We start from the raw sequence: 20,826 nt of genomic DNA, 5'->3' as shown, positions 1-20,826 counted from the left end.
GCAGCTCAACACTGTTTTCCAACAGAATCTGAGCCCTCCTAGGCAGCCCAGCATATAAAACACACGGAAAGTGACATTTCTAGACAATGACAACAGCGAGTCTTTTCTCATCAAGTAGGGTACGATTAACATTAAAAAGACATAGCTTTATTCTTATATAGCCTCAATATACAATTTTTTTGTATTTTGTTTTGATTGCTTAATATAAAGAAAAATCCTGATTCCCAGAGATAAGTGTTTGCACGTTTAATAGCCTCCCTGGCGGTCTCAGCGCACCCCACAATTGAAGTATTGTGGGAAATCGAAAGAGAGTGGTTGAAAAATTTTATTTTGAAAACAAGTCACAAAAATTATTTATGATATATACAAAAATCAGACAGAGTTTCTGATAGTTGTAACCACTAAAACTGTGCATTCCATGGCATTCCTAGAACACGACAGGTTACCGGCTCACTGGTCCCACGCCGCAGCGGCACACCACGATGGGGGGTCGTGAGGGCAGCCGCGCCTGCGCTCTGCTTGGCCTGCACCCAGCACCACATGCGCGCTGCAGCAGTCCCCTCCCTCGCACGGTGTGCCATGAAGGGACAGGCACAAGCTCAAATGCTTTGAAAGACCAGTGCAGAATCACATCCTGTCTCACTGATGGCACATTTGTAAGTGTGCCATCACTTACAAATATAAAGAAATATGGAAGAAAAGTGTTCCCCACCCCCTAGGGTCTACCCAGAAACAAGTTAATTTGGAAGCACCTCAGTGGATTATGAAGAATTTGATATAACAATGCATTTGAAAGAGTGTTGCTTCTTATCAAGTATCTTTAAATGAAGAGAACATTTTCAGACTCCTTCATATAACAGAGCATAGTTTATAAACCACTTGGAACTAAAGGAGAGTGGGTTTTCGTAGTGGGAGACCTGGAACCATCTCTCAGTCTTATGTATTATGTCTTAGTCCAGTCATTTAAACTCGCTGTATCTCAGTTTTCTTTTTTTATCTTATAGGGAAACTCACAACTGAACAGGTTATTTTGAGACTCAGATAGAAAATGTTTCTACGTTATTTTTAGGCTGTGAAATCCAGTGTAAGTTAAAGTTGTGTTATAAAAACAAGATGTGCCTGGATGGCCATGGACTAACGCAAAAGACTGGGAGGGAAGGGGTGATTGGAGGTGGAAGTTTTTAAAGTATCTACAACAGTGACGCCTTCTTTTAAACCAACTGCCTGTAGCTCATTGTAAGAGCTGGCACAGAATAGGGTCAGAAACACAACCTAGCGAGGGGCATACCACACATTCCTAGCCACGGCCCCGTGAGCACCCATCCTCCACCCACTGACTTCTGTTGATGTGCCTGACATCCCCCACCACTCTACACTCTAAAAACACAGGGCCATCTTCACCCCTGCCCCTTCCACACATGCACACACACGAATCTTTCCAGTTTCTTTCTACCTCCAGCAGAACAGTCTTAATCCAAAGCACTGGCCACTGGCCATCTTAAATCTCTACACTTATCAAGCAAGGGAAACCAGAGAAGCAAAGTGGCTGAAATCACAGCTGGGTCAAAGAAGCTGAGAGGTAAACTGAGGCTAAATATTCCATGAAGTACAAACCGGGACATACGAAGGTCTACAAGAAAGGTTCTAAGGGTCCTTTAATTCCCTCTAAGGAGGTCCCATCCTCTCCATTTCTTCCTATGTGCCGCTACACTAATCCTGGACTTCCTCGCTCTCTGCCTGAAGAGTCACAGAATTTCAGGGTCAGAAGAGACTACGGAGTTCTTCTAAGTCAATTACTTACTGATTGACTCTCCTCTCCATGTGGCTTTCTAGCTCTGACCTAGACACTCTAAGCTACCTTTCCAGCTTGCAAACTCACTCCATCTCTACCTTAGCCAATTCCATCCTCGCACTACTCTGTAAGAAAATTCTTGCCTTGCACAGGTGTCTCAGTCGGTTGGAGCCACTGTCCCATACATCAAAGGCCACCTGCCTGTGGGGTCCCTCCACAGTCAGGGCACATACCTAGGCCGCAGGTGCGATCCCCAACCAGGGCTCGTACAGGAGGCAACCTGCTGATGTTTCTCTGTTTCTCTCTCCCTCAAGCTAAAATGGACTCCCCTTAAAGTCAGCCACCATCACCCCAACCCTGCTCCAAGGTCACAGAAAATAAGCCTAATTCCTTCTCTGTGAGACAATGATAAATATTCCAACATGGCTTCCCTAAAAGCTTCCCTTCCCAAGGTCACCTATATTTCCGGGTTCTCCAAGTTCTCTTCATGTGACAGAGTCTCCTTACCACTCCGGCCATTCTTCCCTGAGCAAAGTCCAGTCCAACTTGTCCCCCGCTGCAGTCACCCCTGCTGAGCTCTGTGCCTCACTCACTCCACTACACCACTGATCTTCAAACGTTTCAGTCCCAGGATCCTCTTAAACATGATTAAGAATCTAAGAGTTCTTTTGTTTATGTGGATTACACCCATTGATCTTTACAGCATTAGAAATTAAAACAGAACAATTAAAGCTGTTTGCTCATTAGTATAGCAGTCCCTCAAAAAAATAAAAATTGAATTATCATGTGACTCAGCAATTCTAATTCTGGGTACATACTCTAAAGAACTGAAAGCAGGGACTTGAACATATATTTGTATACTCAACTTCGTAACAGCATTATTCACAATCGCTAGCATATGGAAGCAACCCAAATGTCCACAGACCAATGAATGGGTAAACAAAACTAGTATGTACATACAGCGGAATACTATTCAGCCTTTAAAAAGGAAGGAAATTCTGACACATCTAAAACATGAATGAACGCTGAGAACACTGTAAGTAAAATAAGCCAATCAAAGAAAAACAAACATAGCAGGTCATCAAAAAATATCGTCGTTCTACCCATTTCATTATAACATAGATGAGATGCCACAAGACTTGTTTATGTCAATTAGGCTACAGTTGGTTTCATTATACGTCATTTCACTTGAAGTCACAGAGCCTAGTCCATGAGGTAAGTGAGGACTGACTGTACTGTGTGATTCCACTCACAGTGAGGCACCTAGAAGAGTCCAACTCAGAGAGGCAGGGAGCAGATGGCGGGTGGCGGGGCCTGTGGGGACGGGGAGTGGGGCGTTACTGCTTAGTGGGTGCAGAGTTTCCGTCTGGGACGATGAAAAAGTCCTGGAGTTGGGTGGTGGTGGGGGCTGTGCGACAATGTGCATGTATTATACTTAATGCCACAGAACCACACACATGAAAGTGGTTAACAAAATAAATCTTATGTATATTTTACCACAATAAAGATTTAACTCTTTAAAAGTAACAATACAAACCCATTTATTATTAGTATAAATATTTTTATTTAAAAGCACTGAATTTTCAGAAATTAAAAATTAATGAGAAAAAGAGACACTGTCTTAATTGTTTGAAAACTTGATGTTTGGTTGAATGAAAAACAGTTGGGTTCTTCAACCTGCTGTAACATTCCATTAACGCTGTTTGACGCATGTGAAAAAAATCGGGGTCACACAGATGTGTCACTGGAAAAGAGAAGGGTACTGTAATATATTTTTGTAATAATGTTGACATCCCCCTCTGATAGCACACCAAAACTGGGCAAGCAGTTGCTTCCTAAAGATCTGTTGCAAAGTTGAATCTGAATGTCAATAAATTTTTTAATATTGTATTACATAAACATGTATTTATCTGCCTTCCTTTTTGAATCAATCTTTTATCTCTACATGGTTTTGTAACATTAAATGATGATCATTTCAAATGTATTAACTAAGTGATGCGGTGGACACATCTCATTAAACAATATGAGAAAGTAACATTCGGTAGCATCCCCACCAAGAGCATCAAAAAGTCTTTTTTTTAAGTATTGGAAAGCCATCAAGTCCACAGTGGTGGACACAGTTTTACAGAATCTAATTTTTATTTAAAGTTCAAATTTTATCATTGGCAATACAGAATGGTTTTCCTTGAAGTGAGGCTCACTTTGCTCATTTTAGGGAAAATATCTACCAAATACCTAAACAACAGTTTGTCAATCACTCTTTTGAGTAAAAATGGCATTTCATTAAAAAAAAAAAACAATTCCACTTGTAATTCAGTCAATTAATTACAAGAGGGCTTTTCCTCTTGATAATCGTCTCATTTCAATATACAGCAGAAATGCCTCCTGCATACTTCCACTTCCTCAAACAGAATACTAAAAAGATGTGTCTTCAAGAAATCAGACTTAAGTAAATAACGGTTGCTGTTCCACCGAGAGCCCCGGAGCGAAGCTGGCTCCGTCACCGCACGTGTGGGTGGGGCCCAGGGCAGCGCCTGCCGGCGCGGTCTGGTGCCCGTTCCCCGGTGTGCGCCGGGGCCCCTGCGGTTGAACCCACTGCCACTGCCTTTCCCATGAGCACAAATGTCAGCACAATAACATTTCATCTTTAAAACGGCATTGTTGTGTTATACACCATATACATTATTTATTGCATTATATAAAATAGCTTTAACCTGCACACCAGTGATCCACAGATCATGCTTCGAGAAGCACTGCGCCAGACTATAGGACAAGTGCCTTCCTGAGAACAAGTGTCCTTCGTCTCTGTACCCCCAGAGCCAGCACAAAAGCTAGCCCATGGTAAGTTCTTCACAAACATGTCTTCAGCGAACACATCTGCACTACAGATTCCTCAGATCTATACCTGCAAAATCCCTTGGGGAACACAGAACGACTGAGACATTGTCCTTGTTCTCTAGAATTTTTAGTCTGGAAAACAGCCAATACGAACAGCCAATTCCACTATAAAAAAGAAAATGTCACAACAGAGGTATGATCCGTAGAGAAAGGGACAATCAGTTCTAACTGAAGAAACGGGAAAAGGGAGCACAGGCTGACAGCTCGGTGCACAAAGGCAGGGGGCGGTCCGCGTACCAGCGGTGTGTGCGGAAAGGCACGAGCGTGAGGGAGGGATTGAGAGAAGAAGACAAAGAGTCTCTTATTCCTGAAAACCACCTCCTTCATGTCTCCACCCTCCTCAAAATACCTCAGCAACCCCACTCACTCACTGCTTACAGAACAAAGGCAAGTTCATCCTGGCACTTCCAATCCTGTAAAACTCTAGTCCGGCACAGCCTGTGTAATCTCGCTCTAGAAGTGCCCTGCACCTGAAACCTGCTCAGCCTTCCCGCTGTTCCTACATTGGGAATTCACTCCCATCTCCCCACCTTGAACGCTACCCAAGCCTTCCCCACCCCCTGCCATTTCCTTTCAGTATATTTATACCTTAGTATATGCCTTTTCATTTGCTTTCCTCTTTCGATAATTAACTGAACACCTCCTATGTGTCAGCTATTGGATATAGAAAGAAAAAGAAGGCAGCATCCCCCCTTACTCTCAAGGAACTCACAATGTATTGAGAAACATACACACAAAAAGCTAAGAGATACGTGTGATTTTTCAAAAAGATATAACACCCTTTGTCACATGAATCCCCAAACATTCTTTATCATTCATATCATTGCTTTGGACTTGGTCTATTTTCCGCCGAGCACCTCTCACCACCACAGAAGAGAGGCTCATTAGAACGTGTTGAGTTGGGTATCCCCATTTCTTCCGAGTACGCTTGGTTCTTCCTAAAACCGTTGGCTAGATCCGTTTCTGTAATCCTAGCAGTCCTGTAGACATGCACTGCAGCCAAGAATGAGTTTTCGTTTCCAGCTGGAAATTCTGGCTCTGTGCAAGCTGACCAGGCCTTCTCCTCCATCTGTGTGGTGAGATAGGACCCCTGCTCCGGTTTCTCTCACCTGAAGACAATCCCTCGCTGGTTTTCTTGTGCTGACGTCCCAAGCTGACCCACTTCTCTGGAGCACTGGCTGTCTTACCCCCCTTACTCCACATCTGTGTGTCTTAGCCTCTTTTCATAACATACTTTACGCCTGAACAGTCTTCAGTTCACATTTACTAATCAAGTTTTTCCCTCTCATTTTAACTTGGCCTTACCTAACTATTTCAACAAGAATCTTACATGACCTTCTCTAAGTAACTCAGTGCTGAAATAAAGTATGAAGAGATATGCTTACACAAAGCAAACCCACATTTTAATAGGTGTCTTATCCCTCCAGTCTATATATTCTATGAAGACAAGAGGTTACTTATTTTGAAATCCTATGCACCCTTTTCCGCTTCTTCAGTGTCTTACTTCCCAGGATGAAAGGGCATGACCACAGCCAAGGTAGGTATGAGTAAGAATAATCACTCCCTGGTTCACACCGAACTCAGTCGGAGTCCCTGAGTTACTCATCTACGTATCAGCTGCAGTAGTCCAATCAGGAGCGTCCCCCAATGCATGCCACATCCCACCCCGGAGAGACAGAAAGAGGGGGAGACACCCAGACAATACTAAGCTCTAATCATGGCACAGGCTTTTCAATACAAATATATGTTCTATCTATCCATGCCTTGCACAAAATGTATTCAATTAAAATCTCTTTAATTAAAGTCACTGAATTTTATTTTTCCTAGAAGAAATAATAAATGAAGGTCAGTTTCTTTTCTCCTTTTTATGCTCTCTAAATTCTCTCTATGCGGTACATACTTCTGGTAGTGATGACTACGAAACAACATTGGAGACACAGCGCTCCAAGTCTGTCAGCAAAGAGCAGCAGCCCGAGACGCTCTGGGTTCCAGACTTGGACGACATGCCGTCGTTTATGTTACTTCTCTCTCCGAAGCCTATCTTCTTTCGGGTTCCTTCCTTTCACAATTCTGTTATTTACAATAACAATCTGAGCACCAAGACTTATTAAATACTTAATGGAATGGAAATCACATTTGAGGTTTTACCACAACATCCATTTTTAATACAAATAATGCATGATTTTAAAAAAAAAAGTAATGATGTTGAGTCGGTGCTAGACACCAAATTTGGATTTAGGCTATTATTCTAATGTCCAGAGGATGAGTGAGCAAATGCAATTTGAAGATGCAGGGTGACTTCATAACAAAGTAACTCAGGAAACTTAGAAAGAACCCCTTTCTAGAAACACAAAATTCCATGTTATCACATTAATATCTTAAATAATTAAACGTCAATATATAAAAGGATACATTAAAAGAGTCCATGTTTAATCGTAATACTAAAAGAGAATCACTAGCAGGGAAGAAGTCTAAAACTCATTTACATTGGCTTAGAAATGTTCTGTGTGGTTTCATCTTTCTAATTCGGTGGGACCACAGCCCTCTAGCGCTCTCTGCGTAAACTCAAACAGATGAAATGCAGGCAGTCCAGAAAATGCTGGTACAGGAGAATACCCTCTAGATTAAAATTTTAAAGGCACGTAACAAATACAGCCAGTTGTTTAAAAGTACATTATCAAAGCTGATTGTAAAGTTGCCTTTTAAGAGTTAGCCTATTTCTATTGAATGTCTGAGCTAATGGATATAAACTAAGGCAAAGTTATCACATTTTTTTCAAGTCCAAGATTGCATTACTTTAAAAAAAACCTATAGTAACATTTTTATGAATCTGTAACATTATAGGTCTGTTACTTTATTTGTCTAAAGAACCAATCAAATATATGCCTTAGAGTGTCCCAGGTAATCGCCCCCTTCCCCTGCTTTATCTTTCTATTTCCTTGCCCTACTCTTTCCTACAGCAAGGCAATAAACTGTTGGATGTTACAGGTACAGATACATAATCCTTTACTTGAAATCCCAAAACCCCAAAAGTTTGAAAACCAAAGTTTTGTGTAACTGAATTGGTGGCAAAATCTGTCCTGACTTGAACTCTTTTTAAGGCAAGATCTGATCTGACCTGAATTGACATGAGACTATTTACAGTCCTTATTTATTACACTGTGAGTGTGAAAATTCATATTTTGCTACATGTATGTTAATGTGTAAAATTACTGGGTGTGACAAGATCACAGTAGGGACATTAAATACCATACAGAATATGCAGAAATTACGTTTCTAAAGTTTGGGGGAAAATCTGAAATCAAAACATATCTGGCCCCAGGTTTTGGATAAGGGATTGTGGACCTGTATTTATCTGCAATGTATCATCTCTTCAGGAGGGAACTACTTCATCCCAGTCAGTGCTGTGTGCCCTGGGCCTAGGGTTGTGCCTGATACAAAATAAATACTCTCAAAACTCAACAATAAGAAAACACCCAAATGAAAAAGGGGCGAAAGACTCGAACAGATATCTCACCAAAAAGACATATAGGTGGCAAATAAACATATGAAAAGATGCTCAGTGTCATATGCCATTAAGCAACGACAAATCAAAGCAACAGTGAGATGTTACAACACACCCGGTAGCGTGGCTAACACCTAAAACACCAACCAAACGCTGGTGCGGATGTGGTGCAGCAGCAGCACTCTCCTTGCTGGCGGGAACGCACACTGATGCGGCCACACCGGAAAACAAGTTGTCAGCTCCTAACAAAAGGTGTCCACGCAAGAGACTGGGGCAGAGCAGGGGCCGCAGGGGCTCGTCCGAGGCACAGGTGTTCAAGGGACAAGCTGCCGCTGCGGGGGAGCATAAGCCACAGGGCCCACCCAGACTCTCCTCTCCCGTGAGGGAGGGGAACACACAAAAGTTAACTGAAGATGGGTCGCAGATCCAAATGTAGAAGCTAAAACTATAAAAATTCCAGAACAAAACGGTTAGGAAAAGATTCTTAGATAGGACATAAAAAAGCACAAGTCATAAAAGAAAAAATTGATAAAAAATGTGTCATCGAAATTAAATTTTTTTGCTACTTGAAAGACCCAGTTAAGAAAATGGAAAGATAAGCCACAGACTGGGAGAAAATACCTGCAAGATGAATATCTGATAAAGGACCTGTGTCTTTTATATAAAAAATCCTTACAATTTGGCAACAAGAGAGTAACATAATTTTCTTAAACGGGCAAAGAATTTGAACAGACTGCTTTACCAAAGAAAATATAAACATGGTAAGATACTCAATATCATTAGTCATTAGGGAAATGCAATTAAAATCACAATGGGCTATCATTACTCTCCGACCAGAACACTACAACAGATAAAAACTAATTATTAATAAAATGACAGCAGAGACTTCAAGATGGCAGCACAGGTAGACATGGCTCGCCTCCTTGCACAACCACATCAGCATCAGAACTAAGCTGCAGAACACCTGTTGTTCAGAACTGCCAGACACAGAGTGAACAGGAGTTCTACAGCTACGGAATGAGAGCAGAAACCACACTGAGACTGGTAGGAGGGGCAGGGGCACAGAACCAGCTGGTGCCATACCCACGTGTGGCGGTTAGAAATTGGGAGGGTATATGGAGAGTGAGGGGGCCCACACCCACGGCAGGGCCCCCTAGCCAGGGCTCCAGTGCCTTGAAGCTAAGTGCCCATAACTTCTGGCTATGAAAACCAGAGGGGACTGGGGCTGTGAAAGACAAACTCCTAGAGTCCCACCAGCTCCTGTTAAAGGGCCCACGCACAGACTGACCTGGACTCACTCCCCCTGAGCCCCAGCAGGGGAGCAGACTGAAAGGCACCGGAGGCATACCGGGAAGAACTGAAGTGTCCGGCGTCAGGGCAAGAGCTGGGGGGCAGCTTTCTCCCAGAGAGAAGTGCTGACAGACACCATTTTCCCTTTCCTTGGCCCTTGCCCAGTGGAGTGGCCAGGTGGGTGCCATATCTGAGACTCTATCAACTCGGCTCACACTGTTTGCCCCATCCAACCTATGGACCCACCCAACATGTTTCCAGAGGCTTTTCCATACGAATGGCTTCTCTTGGTTCATGCGTCAGATTTTCCTAAATTCTCTCAAACATGTAGCATGTGTCCTCAATGTGCCCTGTGCCTATGGCCAGGCCCCAGGCCTGGCACTAGCAGTGAATAGCCTTGGTTCACAGCTTGGACTCACTTGGGCACCTCCAAACCCAGCACAAGTAGCGGCCAACTGCAGATACCTTTGCGCCTTACGCAGGGTGGCCCCAGTCATAACACAGGTAGTGGCTGATCTTGGCCTACACCTTCTGGGAGGCCCCAGCGCCTGACACCTAGTGGACAGCTACAGACCATGTTGAAGCGCTACCGCCCCACCACCTCCACAAGTGACTCACTCACAAGGCAGACTCAGTGGGCACCAGAGCCCTGCTGAAGTCAGTCCTGCGCTGTGGACTGGGCCCCTGAACAGCCGATCCTCTACAGTGGTCAGAGGTTGGTGGTCAGTGGTCACAGCCAGTCCTTGCAGCTGATCAGCCTGGGTAAATCTCCTCCATTGACCTGTCAACAGCAATCACGGCTCAAATACAAAAGGAAGGTGTACACAGCCTACATGGTGGGCACACCTCAAATATCCAGCTTGGGTACTGCCACTGGACTCTACAGGACAATTACTACATTGGGCCACTCTTCCAAGCCAGCAAGTCATAGAAACTGTATCTAATACATAGAAACAAAAACAGGGAGGAGGCCAAAATGAGGAGACAAAGAGCATGTCCCAGATGAAAGAACATAACAAAACTCCAGAAAAAGAACCAAACTAAATGGAGGCAGACAGTCTACTAGATCAGAGTTCAAAACAATCTACTAGATGCTTAGTTGAAAATACTGGTTATAAGGATGCTCAATAAACTTAGATGAACTTAGCGAAAACTTCAACCACATCCAAAAAGGACATGGAAACCATAAAGAAGAACCGATCAGAAATTAAAACTATAATGACCGAAAAGAAGTTACAGATGAAGCAGAGGATCAATTAAGGGATTTGGAGGATAGGAACCAAAAACCACACAATCAGAACAGAAAAAGAAAAAAAGAACACAAGATAAAATCACAGTGCAACCACCTCTGGCACAACTTCAAGCACAGCAATATTCACATCGTAGTGGTGCCAGAAAGAGAAGAGAAAGAGCAAGATATTGAAAACCTATTTGGAAAACTAATGACAAAAAAAAAAAAAAAAAAAAAACAACTTTGTAATCTGTTAAAGGAAATGGACACACAAGTCCAGGAATCCCAGGAATCCCAAACAAGATAAACTCAAAGAGGGCCACACCAAGATACACCATAATTAAAGATAAGAGAATCTTAAAAGCCGAGAGAAAAGCAGTTAGTTACCTACAAGGGAGTTCCAATAAGACTGTCTGCTAGGATAGAAGGGACTGGCAAGAAATATTCAAAGTGATGAAAAGCAAGGAGGTACAACCAAGATTATTCTACCCAGAGAAACTATCATTTAGAATCAAAGGAGAGATAAAGAGCTCCCCAGACAAGAAAATGTTATGTAGGAGTTCGGCATCACTAAACCAATATACATAAAATGCTAAAGGGTCTTCTTTAAGAAGAAGAATATCAAAAATATGAACAATAACATAGCAATGAATGCATATCTATCAATAATTGAATCTAAAAAACAAAATTACCAAGCAATTAGTAGAAACAAATACAGAGAATATTTTGACAGTTGCCATATGGAAAAGGAGGTCGGAGGGATGGGTGATAAAGGTGAGGGGATTATGAAAATTCATAGTTACAGAATAGTCATGGGGATGTAAAGTACAGCACAGGGAACACAATAGCCAAAGAACATACATGCGTGGCCCATGAGAGAGTGGGGGTGGAGGGTAGCAAAGCGGAAAAAACCGGGACAATGGTAAGAGCATAAGCAATGCAATATAATGTAAGTTTTAAAAAGAAACACATAAAGAAAATAAATAAACTGCCATCAAGTACTAGGAAAGATGCAAAGCAACTGAAACTTTCATAATTGCTGGTGGAAATGCAAAATGCTTCAGACACTTGGGAAAAGTTTGTCAGATCTTACATAATTAGACATACACTTGTTGTACAACTCAGTAATTCTAATCCTAGGTTTTTATCCCAGAGAGAGAAAAACAAATATTCAAACAAAAACCTATACCAGAATGTACGTATCAGCCTTACTCATAATCTCCATAACTGGAAACTGGTAACTTTATAACCAAAAACTCCCAGCATCCAAGGAATGGATGAAAAGTTCACAGTCTACCCAAATAATGAAGTATTACTCAGCAATAAAAAGGAACAGAACTCATATGGGAACTAGACTTACCGGGTGGTCACCACTTGGTAAGATATATTGAACAATACAAATATCTAATCACTATGTTGTACATTTGATACTAATATAACATTGTATGTCAACTGTCACTGACAAAAAAATTTAAATGTACATACTGTGTAATTCTATTTCCATGACATTCACCCATACACACAAAAAGAAAATATCTCTTGACGAATCTCTGCATTGAAGAACCTAGCACATTAGAAAATACTCAAAAAATGCAGGGTGAACGTATAGAGGGTGAATCATTGCAGGGAGACTAGAATGCAAGGCGGTTGATGCTAAAGCAAAGAGGCACCTGGGATTCCAAACCCATGAACAGAACAGAAAAAGTGAGGGGAAAAGCGTGGTCCGAACTACTTCCACTGATTCCAGCAGCTTAAAAATGTAGACCCTGCAAAGGGCTACAATATGAATAAACAGATGTAGCGTTTCTCTGGCCTCAAAAAAGGCATGACGCGCCCCACCCTTCTTCAAAAATCTATCACCCCGCGTGCGAGGCTGAGCAAGTGGAGCTGGAAGAGGGGGTGTTCCGTGCACAGGAGCGGAGCGAGAGAGGCCAGAGGCGGGCTCTAGCTTACGCCAGCGGGGTGCCAGAGGAGACCGGAGGCATCGCCGCAGCCCGTCCCCACCCGCTTCCACTCGGCCTCACTTACCCAGGCCTGCCGTTCCAACTGAGAGTACAAATTGGAGCCCTTGAGTTTTTGGACTATCTGAGCAATAATGAGAGACAGATCCGACTCCTCCTGCAACATTTCCCCTGCCCTAGCCCGCCAAGCGGCGGGGACAGGCCGCCGGCACCGAGAGAACGACTACGGGGTCCCACGTAGGGCTAGAGACACTTCTCCCGGACTCTATTATGCTGGGACTCCTTCAGTGGGCGTTACCAGGCAACTGCCGGCCGTGTGTCCGCTCCTCTCTGGTCCCCCCGCGCCTGACGGTCCCAGCACCTGCGTTCCGACAGCAGAAAATGACCTGAGAGGGAGTCGATTTTCCTTTGCATTGTTCCTGCATAGTCAGTCTGTGGTTGAAAGGCAAGAAGAGGAGCTCTTTCCTCCAGAGCAACACCACCTCCAATGCAGAAGGGGAACTCAGAGAGATGTTTGTTTTTGTGTTGTATTATATAGGATCCGTCATCTTCCACTTTTCAATCTCTGCAGAAACAGGGCTGTGGATACAATGGCACTGCCAATTATTTGCAAAAATAATCAGGCTCTGACACTAGCTGTGTGAACTTGGCTGAGGCACTTAAACTTCAGAACTCAGTTTCTGTCTCTAAAATAATACCCAGTTCACAAAATGTGGTGACGATTAGCTAAGGTAACAAATATAAAGGTGCCTAGCACTGTACTTAACACTCCATTTGGTTTGCATTTCTCCTGTTTCTACTCTCTGTGGGTTTGTGCCAGGAATAAACAAACAAGGTCTTCTCATCTAACAATTTAACCAAGTTGTTAGACGAAGTATTTATTTATCATTTTTCTGGGAAGCATTGGCAATTCAAGGATAACTAAGACAGTGTACCAGTCTTCAAGGAATGTACCATTTAGATTCCTCTTCTTCCATGTATTTATTCAGTCACTTACTCAGAATTCACTCAGCTTTAAATTGATTGAGCATTCACATACAGGAAACTACAGACGCACAAAGGTGAATGAAACATGGCCCTTGCCTTCAAGGAAACATTAAAGATTTTTAGGAGAACTGGAAGTAATGGATTTAACTGATTGAATGACATTCCCAAAGGCAACTAGAAAAAGGCCTATGGAATAATACACACGAGAATAACCTTGCTAAAATGATCAAGAATTTATTTCAATTGTGTTTATACATATATTTTAAGCAAAGCCACGGTAGGATTCCAAGAGAACAGACCAAGATTGCTACAAAAACTCAAGCCTAACTACCTTAAACTTGAATGCGCTTAGGAGTCACAAGATAGTTTCTAGTTCAATAGGCCTCTAGTGAGAATCTGCTAATCCAAATCCCTGGAAACTCCTAGGAGACTGTGACCCTGTCGTTCCAAGGTCTACATTCTCAATAGCAAAGGACTAGGGCAAGTAAGCAATAGACACTCAAAGGGACTGGATCTCTGGCACCTATACCAACAACCTGACATTCATAACTGTAGTGGACCATCCTGCGTGGCGTGGGCCCAGTCCCCAGTGGCAAACATTTACTGCAGAGAAACTTCCTAAAAACCATCCTAAACCTTCCAAGGACCAGTGTAACTGGTTCAACCACTTGTGCCTTTTCATTTGCAAATATCCCTCTTCTGTGATGTGATTACCCAGTAAGATAATAACAGCTCAGTGGAGCAAGGGTGGAAGCTTTTGCTCCCCTTGAGAGAAAAGCCGCTAGCCCCTTTCCTTCCACAGGATTCGGTAGTCCGTGTGAATTTCTTTTGTACCAGCTACAACGCTGTGGACCCCACGCGCGGGGGTCCGTGACACATAACACCACTGTTCCAAATAGTATGATGGTAATCACAGATTCCAAATAACCTACACGGTCAGGTTTGTTTATTAAAACGATTTTGGAAAGAGGAAGGTAGGAAAAAAGGAAAAGACCAAACAGCAATTAATGACACTCTAGAAAACATGTATTTTCTCTACAAAACCGTTTCCCACAACTCAGAATTTCTCAAACTTACAGATGAGAAAAATCTCTTCTACTCTTTTTTTTTTTAATTGAGAGAGAAAGAGAGAGATCAATTTGTTGATCCACGTATTTATCCATTCACTGGTTGATTCTGGTATTTGCCCTGACCAGGGATCAAACCCACAACCTTGGTGTGTTGAGATGATGCCCTAACCAAATGAGCTACCTGGCCAGGGCCTAAATTTCCTTAATTCTCTTCCATCTCTTCATTCCAACACACCACTCATTCATGACTCTCGCAGCACAAACCTCAATTTAAACAAAAAAACTATGAAGACAGTTACTGTGAGATTAAAAGGGGTGAGGTGATTAATAGCTAGAAAGATAAAGATGCTTATGTTCAGGAGACTGGAAGTCCCAGAGGGGAAAGATGACACTGTGGAGCGGGAGAAAAGGCCTGGTGCTTGGAGTGAGGAAACAGCCGAACTCCCCTCTCGCTGAGTCCCCTCAGGACTTCATGAGTCCCCTCCCCCAAAAGTTTCAGCTTTCTCATCTGTAACAAGAAGGTAGAGCGCCCACCTAAGGAGATATTATGAGGAACGAATGTACTTAGCATTAAAACATCAATAAATATTAATAAATTGTTAAAATTGAGAAAAGTAAATAAAATGAATGCCCTGTACTACTGAAAAGGAACAATGGAAAGTAAATCAATGTAGCAATGTATACGAAAGTGCCCCGCACAGATGGAGGCCTTACAAGGTTTTTTTAAGGAGAGAACGGTTTACAGTCATAAAGCAACGACTAGGAAGTTTGGATCTGGTTCTGAAGACATACCCAAGCAAAAAAAAAAAATCTTAATTCCAAGATTAAAAAATTGTTTCTTACATAAATAGGAGCAGATGTGTTGGAGTGTAATACAATTCTAGAATGACCTCTGTTCTCTCTTTCCCATTCAATTTAGCAAACCTTTCAGAACAAGTGGTCTGTGCTCGAAAGGGCAGGAATACAATGAAGAGAAAGAAATGGTCCCTTATCTCAAGGAATTCCATATCTCAAATGGATGATGAAGCCATACACAAAGAGCTGCAATCGTAAAACAACCCCCTTAATCTCCCACTTGTGCATCTGGGAATCGCACTACCTTGAAGTCATCGTTGCATAACAAATAGAAGGTGTAGGTTCCCATCTCCATCCCACAAGGGGGAACTGTGACTTGCAAACCCTTATTCTACCCAGAGCAGGTAGGGATTGGGAACACATTCTATTCCTGGCATTTGGAAACGGAACCTGACTCAGCCTAATGGATGAATAGAAAAAGGGATCAAATCTCAGCTACTTTAACTACTCAAGTCTGAGTAGTTAAAACTATATAAATAGAGAAAAAAGTAAACTAGAGGTAGAGAGAAGCTCAAAATTCCCTCAGATTCAGTGGAGGGGCACTTCCAGGCCCTAGCGGAAGGAAGGCCCTCCTCTCTCAGGCCTGCTCTGCTTTGATCCGTCTACAGGTGATGTGTCATACTTCGCTGTGAGCGACAGGCTGGGGGAAGGCCTTTGAAAACCACTGACCAGTGGCCTCACGTGAGTCTACAGAATAGACTGAACTGTGTGCTCTCAGAAATGTATTTAAATGAAAAGGGTTATGTGTGTTGCATCATGAATGTCAGAGGCATCCCTGTCTTTGGGGGACAAATGAGCTCAGAGTGTTGAACTAGCTGTCACTGAATGCTGGAACAGGACCAGGGTCCCCGTTTCGAAGTGTCTTCCTGTTACTTCTGGGAGTCCTCAAGAAGGAGCACTTACGTGGTTGAGAAAAAGCCTGCTTGTGATCTGCTCTGCCTGCCTCAGTGATGTCTGATACCCCAAAGCCAATGTCTGGGGTGCTGCTTATTGGTGCTCCCCAAATTGCAAAACCCCAGAGGTGCTTAAATCCCAAGGCTCACAAAAGCCCTCTGGAAAAAAGCCCCTTCCGGTTCTGCTGGCCACTTCTCTTTACAGTGTTACGGAAAAGACAACTCAGACGGCCTCGGAGTTTGCCAAGTGGGGTTTATTCACGCATGTGGGCCCAGAGGAGATAAAAAATCCAAATTCTGGGCCATGAGCTCAAGCTGGAGTTTCCTTTATATGCTCGTTACAAGGCAAAAAGGGAGGGGGGAAAAACTGCTAAAAGCAAGCATACAGAAGCAGAAGCGAAGGTCAGTGTTTTGGCCTTGAGACAACTGCTAATCGGGGAAAGGCTGCTGTCTGGGAACAGCTGCTGGTCAGCTCCTACCTAACAATGGCCACTGTCCAGCTATGTCCCGTCACAACAGAAGTGGCCGTACCCTGTTTCTGAGTCCAGGCTGAGTACCAGGCTGAGCCCTCCTCCACGTCCCCATCTTTCCTGCCTCCAGCCCTGGGCGCTGGTGTGTGAATGGGGGCAACTGGGCCATTGGTTCTGTGAGCAAGCTCAGGACTGGGCTGAACCCATGCAAAATATAAAACCCACTGAAGAAAATCCAAGCCACAGTGATTTAAACCATAGAGTATTTACTATTGCCAACAAGTCTGTAGCAGTGTCCAGGGTTGGCTCAATAACTCAACAACACTTTCCTTTCTTGTCCATTCTGCCATCTTTTTCACGTTGGCTGTCACCCTCTAGTTTATTGCCTCCGCCTTAAGATGACCACAGTTCCAAACACCACCTTCTCCTTCCACCGCCTGCACAGGCAGGCGTGAAGGCGGCCCAATAAAAGAGTTCTCGATGGCTGTCTGTGTCTCTTTTTTGAGGAAAGACTGTTCCCCCAAGAAGACTTACCCATGCACCTTCCTTCCCAAAGCCGTGTCCCATGGCCATTACTAGCTGAAAGAGAGGCCAGAAATGATCTGGCATTTTATCCTCCATCCTGGTCGACAGGTAAAGGAGAAGAATAGCTTGTGGGTCCTCGAGAGGAAAAGAACCAACAGGAGACAGATGATAGATGATAGATATAAATACAGAGATAGAGATAGACGTAGAGGCAGATGTAGATATACAGATATAGACAGATTCGCTGCAAGAAATTGGCTTACATGGTTGTGGGGAGTGGAAAATCTGAAATCTCTGGGCCGGGTCGGCAGGCTTGAAATTCAGGTAAGAAGAGTTGCCGTTGCAGCCTTACACCCAAAATCCACAGGGCAGCAAGTTGAAAACTCAGGCAGGACTATGTTACAGACTTGAAGCAGAATCCTTTCTTCTCCAAGAAACCTTAATTTTTGCTTTCACAACCTTCAGCCTCTCGGATGAGGCCCACGCACACTGTGGAGAGCCATCTGCTGTGCTTCGAAACAACTATGGCGATGCTAACCAGCTCCACCACAGGTCTTCATGGCAGCACCCAGAACAGCGTTGGACCAAACCACTGGACGCTGCAGTCCAACCTTGTTAACGTACAAAATTAACCATCACGAGAGCTGTCTGTCTTCTTAACACAGTTCTTTAACAGCCTTGTCCTGGTCACACCTCGCTCGACAGAATCCCATTCTCCTTTGACCCCTCTTTGCCTCCCTAACATTCTTTCTCTATAGTACTTCAGTTCTGATTTTCTGTTTACGGGGCTCTTTGGCCCCTCCCACTGCTGTGCTGTCCTTACGTTACTAGTTTGTCCCTGTTAAACTGCCCTCCACTCTTGGGACTAGACTGCTGAGCCGGGTCCAGAGCCCTTTCCAGGTGCCACTTGTCAGGCATCTATGTCCACCAGTCCATTGTACTGGGCCCCAAACCAGGTGTGATGCTCTCTCCAGATTCCCCAAACAAAACGTTTGATTCATGGAACTAAACAAGAAATACTCATGTCGGATAGCACTTTCGTTAAGGGAAATGGAGGGTGACAGAATCAAACCACAGCCTCTGGGGGAGATGAGGGGAGAGGTGACTGAGTCACCACTAGTACTTTAGTCAGACGGGGTGCATATGTGATGTTATTTAATATCAAAACACACTGGAAAGACTTTAAAAGAGTATTGACGACACACTACATCAGAGTGACACGTTTCCATCTCAACCGACTTGTTTGCTGTAACAACTTGAGAGTGTAAATAAAGAAAGGGGACAGGAAATGTGGATGATTGAAAAGCACACGTTAAGGTTTTCAAGATATGAATAAAGGTGTGCAATTTTTAAGTAAATTTCAAGAATTGCTTTTTGAGTTCCTGTAACTTGGAAAGTCGGAATTCAAACAAATCTGGGAAGTCAAACATTCCTTTTTTCCCACAAGCGTGAAATGTGCTCTTTCTAGTAGTAAAACAAAGAGAGTTGTTTCCAGTTCTCACAAGAAGAGGAAGACAGATCTCCAAGTCCACACCCGAGTTTTCGTGGATTTGCCCCACGCATTCCCACGATTCCAGAATGCTTGTTTTTGCTGTGTGGGGTTTGTTGTTGCCATTGTGTATTATCTTTCTTTCCCTTTCCTTTCTCTTTCTCTCTCTCTTTCATTCTTTCTTTCAGTCTAGAGATGCAGACATTCAACATGGAGGGGACAAAAGAGTTCATTTAGCCCTGGTAACACCTTATGAGATAGGAGCTGTTTTTTCTAAATTTTACAGACTAGCAAACATTCTATAACTTGTCAACAGTCACAGTACAGTTTGTAGTAACAGGGCTGGGATTTGAACCTACCTCGTTTGGCTCCCTGTTTCCTCTCTGGGACAAATGAGGGTGATTTTTTGCCTCAGAAGCATTCAGGTCCCAGTTCAGCCTTACAAATCCAGCTAGAGATAAAAACGATTAACTCCAGTTTTCAGAAACCCTCTCTCTTCACCATGATGATTTAAATTTGAGAAATTCCATCAGCCAAACAGGTTACAAAGTATAAAACAGGAGAATTTCTGCATATCTCTATGAGAAGTTCCACTGGATATCTAATATTGTTCTCTACATTATTAATTTCTAGACATTAGAAGAATAATAAGATTTTATTAAATCTTAGAGATGCAATCTTGAAAATGGAAGAAACGTTATTAGTAAGAAAAAAGTAGTGCGGGGGTCTGCAGCTAAGTAATACTATTTTGATCTATTCTTCTTGAAAATGTATAATGTTTCCTCTAATAAATGGATGGACCTATAGGTTATTTTTGCTATTCATCACTTCAAAGATAATGACAGAATTCAGGGAAGTATTAGTTTTGTATCTGAAAGCAATTATTCCTCTGAGCTATTCCTTGGTTTAAATAGGTTTTATTAGACTTTGAAGTATGCTGGCATTTACCCAAGAGTCTATTGTTTCACTCAAAAGATTTGTGTTAATGCAATGTTTTTCTTTAATAACTAAAGCACCTGATCAGAGATACTGGGATGCTGTTACATTTAAAAAGACTTATCTGGAGGATTCTGATTTAACTTTAAGTAAGATCCATCCTTAGACTCTGCAAAGAGAGAAGGTCATCTAAGTGGAAGACTGTAGTGATAGTGAACTTGGCTGGGGCTCACAGTGTGGGCCCCCTTGGTGCTAGGGATTGGCTACTGGAATTTTTGACACATTCAATCAGTCACAGCACCTTCACCATACACTGCGCAGATCTTTTTTTTTTTTTTTTTTTTTTGCATTTCAATCGCATTTTTACCTTTCTTAAAATAATAAAGCATAATATGGTGAAAATGTTGGGTATTTTCTTCCATCTTCAATATTAAAATAGCTACACAAAAATTCACTGATTCTGATAAGTATTTTTAAGTGCACGCTGAAATTACAGCTGTCACAATCTAGCAAAACTGTTTTGGATGAAGTTAAAGATAACTGAGAAAAAAAGCAAAAGAACTTTTTGGCCAACCCAGTAGTTATGTTACAGGGTGCAGCCAAGAGGGGGGACCCCAAATAGGCATTTGAAATGGGGTCCAGAACTCAAGGTGTCCAGGAGATTTTAAGGTGTCTTCACCCCTTCCCCCACAGGTGTGAGTTGGGGGAAGGGGCACACAGAGCAAGAACATGCAGGGCAGCTTTGCAGCTAATCCATGGCATGGTCATTTAGCATACCTATAGCCTTTGGCTGGTCACTTAGATATGCTAAATAGCTATGGCCATGCTCAAGGCCAGGGGGATGGAAAGGGACCTTCCCCCCAGGATGGGACCTGGGAGGCAGGTCCCCTGAGTTACAGCGCCTGCGTGGGAGCTGGGAGAAGA

General features: G+C 43.0%; 1 protein-coding gene across 5 annotated transcripts in view; it reads right to left on the bottom strand.

The window, feature by feature from the left end:
* The window catches only part of TBC1D19 (TBC1 domain family member 19), a 111,453-nt gene extending 98,473 nt beyond the window's left edge, over positions 1 to 12,980 (bottom strand). For 2 of the 5 annotated variants that reach the window (XM_036019574.1, XM_028507523.2), the window contains exon 1: positions 12,745 to 12,980. In XM_036019574.1, coding sequence (XP_035875467.1) covers positions 12,745 to 12,843 — 99 coding nt within the window. In that variant the 5' untranslated portion in view covers positions 12,844 to 12,980. The remainder of the gene's footprint in view (positions 1 to 12,744) is intronic. The other 3 variants (XM_028507522.2, XM_036019583.1, XM_036019588.1) reach the window with 3 other exon arrangements.
* Between the last annotated feature and the right edge of the window lie 7,846 nt (positions 12,981 to 20,826).

The sequence above is a fragment of the Phyllostomus discolor genome, chromosome 1, assembly GCF_004126475.2.
Source record: "Phyllostomus discolor isolate MPI-MPIP mPhyDis1 chromosome 1, mPhyDis1.pri.v3, whole genome shotgun sequence".
NCBI lineage: Eukaryota > Metazoa > Chordata > Mammalia > Chiroptera > Phyllostomidae > Phyllostomus > Phyllostomus discolor.
Note: the sequence above shows the minus strand (reverse complement) of the source record. Positions and strands in the feature narration are given on the sequence as shown.